This window comes from Suricata suricatta, chromosome 1 (genome assembly GCF_006229205.1).
Source record: "Suricata suricatta isolate VVHF042 chromosome 1, meerkat_22Aug2017_6uvM2_HiC, whole genome shotgun sequence".
NCBI lineage: Eukaryota > Metazoa > Chordata > Mammalia > Carnivora > Herpestidae > Suricata > Suricata suricatta.
Window position 1 is genome coordinate 192,724,717 of NC_043700.1, and position 10,472 is coordinate 192,735,188.

Here is a 10,472-nt window from a genome sequence, read left to right on the forward strand (position 1 = left end):
CCCCCCCCCCCCCCGCCAGGACCACCACATCAGGACCGCAGGCAGTAGGTGGCTGTCCGCTCAGGGCCAGCCTCAAGAACCCCAGGACATTTGCAGAGATCCTCCATCCCACCCCGTTGTTCTCACCGAGGCGCTCCCCCTTCGGGCTAGCAGCGAGGACTCAGCCCCCAGTTTAAACTAATCCCTTCCGTTATTTACACCATCCCGAGGCAAGTTTAACCAACTTCTCCACACAATCACAGAAGAGGCTATCCATGTTGCTCTGTCAGTCTAGATCCCGTCTGGGCAAGGCCTGGATTCCAGGGAGGAGGCGGCCAGGCCTAGGACATCCATAGGACATCCATTTCCTAACAAGGGAGGGGCAGTGACGGTCTGCAGATAAGGGGCTAGGTGGGAAGTCTTCTGCTTCTTAGAAGGGCAGGCCGGGAAACAAAGGCCCTTTTGTGTGTAAATATTCACAGGGCTTGGAGCACACAAGGGACGGGAGTGGCCCGAGGAGATGGACAGTGGGGGAGTGGCAGCGGGAGGAACCCAGGCATTTCTAAACTGTCCGCCTGGGGGCTGGGGCTGTCTCGTCCTGCCCCCACACTCCTCGGCCTCTGGAACCTGGAAAGAGAATATGAAGCTGTCTTTTCAGGTCTGGCCCACCTGATATGAATTCAGTATCTCAGGAAACAGCTGTGTTGAGTTCAGATCCTACGAGCAGCTTTGTGGGGGAGGGGGGCCCTCCAGGGAATCTTCTCTGGCGCTCCAGCGGCTCCAGGTGACCCCTGCTTACCTTAAACCAGCACTGCCCGAGTCTGATGAAAGCCCTGACTTACCCACTTAGGTCACGAAGTGTAAGAAAACTCTGACCAAAGATCACGACCACTGTGCCCACACTGGACCAGGACGCCACAGGGGAAGGAAACCGAAGGGAAATGGGAACTGGGTTGTAAACAAGAAAACCGGAGCCCTGGCATCTCTAGGGCACTGACAGCTGGTCCGAGGGTGTACGATCCCCTCCCCCGTCACTTCCCAGCCCGGTCTTCAGGACCCCGCCCAAGACAATGGGCTCCCCAAGATAAGGAAGCCTCGCAGCTGCCACACAGTCCTGGACACGTTCTTCCGAGAACACGGTTACTCACCGGCACCTTTACGGCACTTCCGTTAATGCACCCCAAGGAATGAGGGAGGTGCTCAGCCTTGAAAATAAAATTCTCGAACCGGTAGAACTCACCGTGCTCATCGTGCCCTTCGGCTCCACCCTCCCGAGAAGGGCGGGAGCTGTGTGAGCTGGCAGGGAAGGGGACGACCTCTCACAGCCCCGGGTTACTCATCTGCGGGCTAGCATCGCAATCGGCAGACAAATATATGTCCGGTGTCCTCAGATCCTGAAAATCAAAGATATCACGGTGGTTAAGTGCTGCCACCTCGTCAGACTCAGTCTGACCCTGTCCCTGAACTTCGCTGAGCGCTCCATGCAGCTCACTTCCTCATGTGCATATTCTTAGGAAGCCTTTTTTTTTAAACGTTTATTTCGAGAGGGAGAGAGAAAGAGAGAGAGAGATATCACACACCTGGGTGCACAAGTGGGGAGGGGCAGAGACAGAGAGAGAGGGGTAGAGAGAGAGAGAGAGAGAGAGAGAGAGAGAGAGAGAGAGAGAGAAGAAGAGAGGGAGAAGGAGAGGGAGACAGCTGCCACTGTCAGCTCAGAGCCTGACCTGGGGCTCTGGTCCCTGGAACCATCATGACCAGAGATGAAACTGACCGAGCCCCCCAGGGGCCCAGGAAGCAAGCTTTCTCAGAGGCCTGGGCTACGTCACCCCCAAGTCTGAGGTCAGACCCACTGTGCCACTGCCGGCTCTCGTTCTGGGGGCTGAAACCCTTCCCGGGTCCTGTGCTGGCTGCCGGAAAAGGAGGAGCGTCGGAACCGCCACTCGGGATCCTGGACTCTGTGCCCAGGAAGGCGCGGCGCTTCCACGGCGGGAGCGGAGCCGGGAGCCTCTAGCTCTTTCCACAACTCCACGGTCGCCCTCTGGAGGCGCTGACAGTTTAGCTGAGGTCAGGAGCGCCACCTGCCTGGATTCGCCCTGCGGCCTAGTGGAGACTTCTGTCACCCCGGCAGCAGCCGAATGGGGAAGAACCAAGAAACTGTGGGCTGGGGAGCTAAGCGCGAGGGTCCAGGAGGGCAAGAGAAACGGCGAGGGGAGCGGCCGGCAGAGGCTGCTGGGATCTCACTTGGGGGCCGTCTACCGGGAGGCGACAGCCACCCGCCGTGAACCCAGCGGCACAGACACATGGCTGAGGGGGCAGAGGGAAGCAGAGACACGGAGTTTGAGGCCCCGCATCGAGGTCTAAGGGGCAAAGCCGGCTTCGGGTCGGGAAGCCCTGAGCTCAGGGCAGGGCTGAGGGACGCGAGGAGAGGCCGAGCGCAGGGGAGGCTCTGCGGTGGCCGCCGGGGGCGCGAGTGCTCCGGAAAGGACTGGGGGGCTCAAACCCGAGCCCGCGCCTGCCTCCCTGGAAGGCTGGAGAAGCCAGTCTCCGATTCAGCAGGTCCGGGACGGGGCCCAAAACTCTGCATTCCTACCAAGTGGGGCAATGCTGGCGGTGCCGCTGCAGAGGCCGCACCCCGGGACCCGCAGGACGAGGACACCAGGCAGCGGGGACACCGGGCCACTCTCAAATCCGTCCTCCTCCCCACCGCTGCTGCTCCTACCAGGCGGCCCGCCAGCGCCTCCCGAGACACACGGCCGCAGGGATTAAGTCTCCAGACCCGGGCGGCCTGATGGCTCGGGCACCTCCAAAGCCCTCCACGGACCTTGGGCAAGGCACCAAACTTCGTGTCCTGTTTCTTCAACTCTGAGACAGAGCAGCGCCTCCAGTACCGGGTGTCCGGGGAACCCAGGGCTGCGGGACTCATCCGCTGCCCCCAGCCCGTCTCCACCACGTGTCCCCACCGCCCTGGGAACATGGAAGGGACAGACCTGGGCATCAGCTCCCAGCCTAGCAGAGGAAGAGCGGGCCTGGCACTGGGGACGGCTCAGGTGTGACCCAGGTACACGAGTTGGTGGAGAGAAGCTCAGGACAAGGACAGGCTGGAGAAGGTTTTTCAGCCCCCCCCCCCCCAGCTGTTTTCAAGAGGAGCCCCAGTAGAGGGACTGCCCGGCCGGCTGAGCCGCCTTCTCTACTACCTGGTGGTATGCATCTGCCCACGTCCGCTCCCTTGGCACCTCATACCCACTCTGATCCCAGCTGGGGGGGAGGGACAGCCTCCTCACTGACCCTCTGCGGGGAGACGCTTGGCCAGCACACAGCGTGACGGCTCCTGATGGCCCTCAGGTGGCCCCCACCCACAAAGGGCCCCCGCGCTTCCCAGAGCAACACCCCACCTGGTAAACTTCGGCTGACACTGCATTCAAGGCGGAGGTGCCCCAGTGGCCTCAGGACTCACAAGGCGGCGGCACCTTGTGGATCCCACCAGGTCTGCGGAGTGTCTGACGTGTGGGTGCGCACCACGATGCGGCGGTGATAAGGGAAGTCATCCAGGTCATAGTGTGATGGGGACGCATCTTTGATAAAAATGTCACTGACGGACGCGGAGGGAGATCTGCCCACTGAGCACCGGGCACGAGTGTAACACGCACACCTGGGCTGTCCCAGGAGCCTCCTGCCTCCTGCTAGCTTACTTTTCAGGCTTTCCGGGGTGGTGGTTTTGACCCGTCCTACGGGCTGCCCCGGGGGCACCCCACCCCCTTGGCCTGCACACCCCACTGCTCCTTGCTAACAGTCCTGAGCTCCCTCCGTCTCTCTGCCCTCCGCCAGTCCAGAGGTTCATTCCCAATCTGTCTGCTTCTTTTGGAAGAACTGGTGCCCAGAGCGCATAGGGAGACAGAAGGCTGACCTTCGGGAAATCCAGCAAGGGGCTGGGGCCCCCCAGAGGACGGAGGTGTGAGGCAGAGGGCCCCCGACAGACTGCGGGCGGCTTGGGGGCGCACCGTCCGCGCGGGGCAGGCAGGGCTCGCGGCCTACAGAGCGTTCCGGATCCCGCAGGCGATGGAGGCCGTCGGAACCAGAGTGAGACCGACAACACCCGAGGCCCAGACGGTCCTCCTCCCGCGTGCAAACCGCCGCGCTTCCCGGTGTGTGGACGGACCCGTCCCCCAGCAGGGGAGGGACCAGTGACGTTGTCTTCTTACACGCAAGGGGGCAGAGGCGGGTCGGGGCTGAGGAACCTGCCCCAGGTCCACAACTACCACAGCGGCCTGGGTGACACCAGAACCCCCACTGCTAAGTAAATTCCATGCCAGAACCGGGGTCTTTAACTCCAGAAATGATCTGGAAAATAGATGATGTTCTCCAGGTTTTCAAATTCACTACGTCCAGGAAGAAAGTCCCTCCGACAATACCAGCAGCCCTGCCAGCAGACGGCCCGCGGCCCCTCGGGTCCCCGCGGTCATGCACATGCCACCGCTCCACGAAGCGCCGTGGGGGCAGCCGCGGCCCGCTCCGCACCAGCTAACCCCTCGCGCAGGGTGGAGTGGTTAACGGTGCCCTGCCGCCCACACAAGGCCAGGGCAGAGCACGGCACTGAGCACGGCCAGGGGGGGGAGGGGCCAGGCACTCGTACAGCTCCGACGGGAGGGAAGGACCACGCGAGCCAGCCGTCGAGCTGGTCACCTGGCAGGAGCGGGGAAACCGAGCCGGGGAGGGGAGGGGAGGGAAGAAAGCGGGGGTGGACCGTGGCCGGTTTTAGTTTTAAGAACGTGGGACGCGGGACATCCGGGTAGAAAGGTCTGAGGCAGCTGGAAAACTCCGGAGAGAGAACTGGAGAGGAGGCAGAGGTTTTGGACCGTGTAAACCTGGAGACGCAGGGACAGCAAGAGCCTGTTCTCAGAACAGAGTCAGAGACGGAGCTCTGAGAGAAGCCGGAGGCATCGGCCGGACCAGGCCTGCGTTCCCGGGAGGAAGCAGCGGCTGCCGGAAGCTGCTCACTGGGGACGGAGCGGGGGTGGCCCAAAGTGGGCCACTGAGTCACCGGAGAAACAAAGCGGGTGGGGAGGAGAATGCCCCAGGCGGGGGATGTGCGGGGGCCCGGGGAGGACAGAAGGCCATGGCGAATGGTCCCATCACAACTGACCTCCTGACCCACACCGCCAGGACAGGACAGCGGAGGCTTCTCCCCAGGCCTCTGCATTTAGAGACCCGGCCCCTGCGGGGTCTGAGGGCCCAGGGAGGCAGAGCAAGCCGGCACGCAGACCGGGAGGTCAGGACTTGCCCCCTCCCTCCCACCCCCCCATGAAGAAAGGTGTGTGGCTGGCAGGTGGCGGGCGGGCAGAGCTCTCAAGGCCAGTGCAGAGGAGGTTCTGCCCAATCACCCTGTCTGTAGTAGGGATGGAGTTTTGTCCCATGAAGCCATCACCGACACTTCGGAGAATGACACACCCCCACTCTAGCGGGAGTGACACGTGACCGCGTGTACAAGATACGCCTACAGACAGAATGGCTAGAAACAGCGGGGCAGGCAGGACGCGGCCAGAGGGAGACCAGAGCCGGTCTCCTGAGCCAAGAGTCCATAGAGAAGGGGCACGCCAGGGGTGTACCTGAGCCAAGAGCAGGCCTGCAGGGTGCCCAAGGGAGGCCTAGGGATGCGCAGCCCTGTGCGACCCCCCAGGGTGTGGGACCTCCCCCACAATGAGCAGGGCAGGCGAGGCTGGCACCGTCACCCCCGACACCTGAGACCCAGCTCTCCAGGCGGGCCCCCATCGCTGGGCAGCCAGATTCCTGGGTGGCTCCTCGTGCCCTCTTCTATGGGGAGACGCTGTGCAGGTACACCAGGCCACTCGTTCTGTGTGCCTGTGACCAGCGGCACCCACCGGAACCGCAGAACGGGCTCCTGTGAGACGGGCACGCAGTCCCCATGCGTTCAGAGCCCAGGCGACCTCCTCATGTGGGCGTGGTGACGGCAGAGAGAAGCAAAAGTCCTACACAGCTTCCCCGGAGGAATGCCGACTGATCAGTGACTCGTCGGGTGCCGGCGAAGGGTGCGAAGGGTCTACTCCATGTCTCCCCCTTTAAAGCCGTAAACACATAACCGCTGCCGTGTTGTCTGCATATTCCCATAAACGGAATTCTAAAAGTAGAACTACTGAACGTGTGCTCAAACGCAAGAATACTTTAAAGAGTGTTGTGTACTGACCAACAGCTTTTGTCATTTTGTAAAGAATGTAAAAAATACCCTAGGCCGTTGGCAACGTACCAGTGCCCAGCACAGCCTGCCCTCTTTGGGGACTGAGCCTGAGCACTAACAGCTGCCAATAACTGGGGCACTTGGGTGGCTCAGCAGGTGAAGCCTCTGATTCTTGGTTTCAGCTCAGGTATGATCTGATGGTTCGTGAGTCAGAGCACTGGCCCAGGGCCTGCCTGGGGCGCTCTCCCGGTCTCTCTGCCCGTCCTCCACTCCCTCCCTCCCTCCCTCTCTGAAATAAATAAATAAATAAAAAATAAACAAACTTAAAAAAAAAACCTGCCACTAACTTTCACTTCAAAGCTTTTTTAAAAAATTTTGTTCAATATTTATTTATTTTAAAAGGTTGAGAGACAGAAAGCATGAGCAGGGTGGGGGCAGAGACAAAGGGAGGCACCGGATGGGAAGCAGGCTCCAGGCTCTGAGCTGTCAGCGCAGAGCCCGATGCAGGACCCAAACTCACAAGCTGCGAGACCATGACCTGAGCTGAAGTCGGACACTTATCCTACTGAGCCACCCAGGCGCCCCTCAAAGCTTGTTTTTAAAGTGAGCTCTACCCCCAATGTGGGGCTTGAACTCATGACCCAGAGATCAAGAGTCACATGCTCTACGTGCTGAGTCAGCCAGGAGCACCCCCCCCTTTTAAATGGGACCTTGATGAGGCCGTAACAATCTGGCCTCGGCACTTAAGAAACATATTCACCTTGCGGCACGTGGGTGGCTCAGCTGGCTAAGTGTCCGCCGACTCTTGATCTTGGTCAGGTCAAGATCTCGAGGGTCATTACATTTCCAGAGAAGACTTGCCTGACCGGATGTAGCCAGTCGGTCCTGCTGGGGCTGAGAGCAGGCTAAAACGCCAGCACAGAGGGAAGGGTTAGACCTCTCCCAGGTGTTTATTCCTACAGGAGGCTCAGCAGCCTTGACCACTGGTCCCCCTGGGGTTCTGCAGGTGTCAGATGAAAAGGACTGGACCGACACAGAAAGCAGCAGGCTAGGCTTGGCGAGACAGTAGCTGGCCTTTCCCAGTGTACTTTCTTGCCCCGATGAAGCCACCACCAGCAATCAGCGAAGTCGCAGAGGCCCGAAAGGAGCATCAGCACCAAGGGCCATCACACCTGCTTGGTGATGTCCCCAGGGATGGTCTTTCCTCTTCTCCTAACAACACGACCCTTCAAGGGCAGCCTCCTGCTTCTACTAGACAAAAAGAACAGCTGTCTGGATATAGAGATGGTCTACTTTTGTGACTCAGGCCTTCAGACACAAGGATCCAAAATTAAGAGTGAACTGCAGTTTTTTGAAAACCTATGAAGAAAAATCAGGGGTGCCTGTGGGGGGCTCACTCAGTTAAGCGTTCGACTTTGGCTCAGGTTATGATCTCACGGTTCATGGGTTCGAGTCCCACATCAGGCTCTGTGCTGACAGCTCAGAGCCTGGAGCTGCTTTGAATTCTGGGTCTCTCTCTCTCTCTCTCTGCTCCTCCCCAACTAATGCTGTCTCTCTCTGTCTCAAAAATAAACTATAAAAGTTTCTTTTTAAAAATCTATGAAGAAAAATCAATAAAAAGATTACTGATACCAACACAGGCTCCAACACGGATGAACAATGAAGACAGGTTCAGGAAAAGAAGACACAAAAGGGCAAATCATGCACAATTCCACTTCTAGGGGGCATTGAGAGCCATCAGATTCAGTGACAAAGAGTCAGTGATTGCCAGGACAGGGAAGGAGGGGGAACAGGAAGTTACTATTTAATAAACACATGAGTTTCTCTCCGGGAAGAGGAGAAAGTTCTGCAGACGGAGGGTGGTTGACAGCTGCACAACGGCGTGAATGTACTGAATGCCAACAAACACCTGAAAGTGGTTCAAATAATTCGTATTACAGAATGTGTATTTTACCACAACAACAAAAATTAAAATCAAGCTTTAATAATAATAAACTCGAATCCTCTTTCCCTAGACACCTTGACAGAGTGTAGTCAATTACTCGGACACACGCTGCGGTGGGCACAGCCCTGGAACATCTGTAAGGGGCACGCCTCTAGCAGCCCTCCACCCCCCCCACCCCCCGCCAGGCCCTGGGTCTCCAGGCCACGCCGAGGCCGAGGCCCCAAGCACAGCCAGCGCAGACCGCCGCTCCTCCAGATTTCTCTACAGCTTCACCTGCGTGATTTTCAACAATTCCCCCCAAACACTAGGTTGACCTTCCTGCCACGAACCCGCTGGGCCTGGGGACACCTCAGTTCCCCGCCGGCAACGGCTACGGAGGTGGTTAGCAGAGACTGATCAGGAGGACCTCTGCAAGCGGTAAGAGACTAAAAGATGGCAAATCCGACCAGTCCTCTGGAGAAGGGGTATTATGTGCGATGGCGAGAAGGGAAGCTAAGTGGCTTCGCCACCACTGACCACGGTGGCCTGGTGACCCAGATAAGGCAATTCCTGGAGGCCACGAGCAAGGCTTCCTAAGGGGTGCCTGGGTGGCTCAGTTAATTCCAGCTCACGGTTCAGGAGATCAAGCCCCATGTCAGGTCTGCACGGGCAGTATGGTGGAGCCTGGTTGGGATTCTCTCTCTCTCTGCCCCTCCCCTGCTGGCATGCAAGCTCTATAAATGTTAAAGAAAAGAAAAGAAAAGGGAAGGGGAGGAAACCTAAGGGCCTGAGGCCATCAACAGCTCTTCTCCAGGTTCAAGGTCACTGTGGCTACAAAACTCACAGAGGCAGGCATGCTAGGCCTGTGTGGATGGTGCCTGAACACAGAGCCTGCCAGAAAAATCCAGCTAGAAAGCTTAGATGCTTCTACTAAATCCTGAACCGATGATCCAGTCAAGTAGAGTGAGTCTTGGATCGAATCTAGTACTAAAAAAAGAGCCTAGGCCGGCCCTGAAGGGGAAGGGGTCGTCGGAGGCTTACAAATTTGATCCTTGGGCTTATGCCTAGAGCAGGAATCAGACCAAGGGAACCCCCTTACTGCACACACGGCTGGTTGCAAATAGCACTGCCCCCCTCCCGGGGCTCCTCCGCACAAGTCCTTCCCCTCCACTCAAGGCAGGTGCATTTGTGGGCTGGCTAACGAGCGGATCCACGCTGTCACCAAAGGGCGAGCCGGACCCAACCCTCCAGAGACACCGATCCCGGGAGTGGGTTTATGAACAGACGAAGCCCTAACCCAGACCCGCCTCAACTCTCCTTCCACACTCTGCCAGGGAAGTCAAACAGGAAATCAAGGGTCCTCGGCCTCCAGGGCAAATGTGGCACCTGGGATGCTGCATGAAGAACGGCAAGCACCCCAATAGTAGATCTAATGCCCTAAGGGAGATGGAAAAGGAAGGGGTGAGAGAAAGTTAAAAGGCTGAAAAAAAAAACCCAAAAACAAAAACAACTACCAGGCTCCAAAAGATCCCAGAGGACCGCAAATGTCCCCAGACGACCCCGCCCACCGGCCTCACAGAGGGGCTCCCGCCCCCAGCCCCCCGCTAACCTTTCTGGCCTCATCTGAAGTTACAGACATACCACCTGGCACAAAAGACACACGGCTTATGGAAAAATAATGAAATTAAGGGTCAACAGCTAAAAAAAACGCTGTCAATGTCACGCGCACCCAGAAGCGAAGAACCTAACGCAAACGCAGCGCAGCTGTACTCTGCACAGGAAATGCACGTAGATGACAGCGGCGGTACTTGACAGGTGCGCAGGGAGTTTCGGGCAAGGAGCGAGAAACCTGTAAACGTGAGGTGTGCACGGGTGCGGCTCAGAACACAGTCCTCGAGGAGGATGTCTGGGGAGGGTGCACGGCCCACAGTCTCTGAGACTCGGTTCAGCTCAGCTCACTCTTCCGTGTTCGTCTCGCATCCCTCCTGGTGAAATCACGCCCATCAACTCACAACCCCCACGGCGTTCAGACTGGGCGCTGAGACGTCGGCCCGTGGGAACGGATCACGCTTCCAAGCGAGGGTCACAGCAGCCGTGGCTGCACTCCGCTCGGGCACCCGGGCCGTCCGTCGCCACCGCAGGCCCCTCTGGACCGCAGCACCATCACAGGATGCGCGCCCGGGCTCCGAATCCAACCGCGTCTTCTCCTGCGCTCAGCAGGGTCAGCCTGATCCCAAGTCCAACACTTACTGCAGAGCCCCCCCTCTTACCATAAACGTGCTGAGGAAGTAAACCGTGACTGTCTTCCACTGAGATGAAACCATCAAGCCCTCTAGGTGCTTGAGAGAGATGGCGAGGAGTGCTTCTGAGGTGAAGAGG

At 58.4% G+C, this 10,472-nt stretch overlaps 1 protein-coding gene across 1 annotated transcript in view; it reads right to left on the reverse strand.

The window, feature by feature from the left end:
* Positions 1-10,472, reverse strand: part of RNF4 (ring finger protein 4) — a 29,237-nt gene that overhangs the window by 15,381 nt on the left and 3,384 nt on the right. Inside the window, exon 2 of the mRNA XM_029949461.1 lies at positions 1,220-1,373. Coding sequence (XP_029805321.1) covers positions 1,220-1,228 — 9 coding nt within the window. The 5' untranslated portion in view covers positions 1,229-1,373. The remainder of the gene's footprint in view (positions 1-1,219; positions 1,374-10,472) is intronic.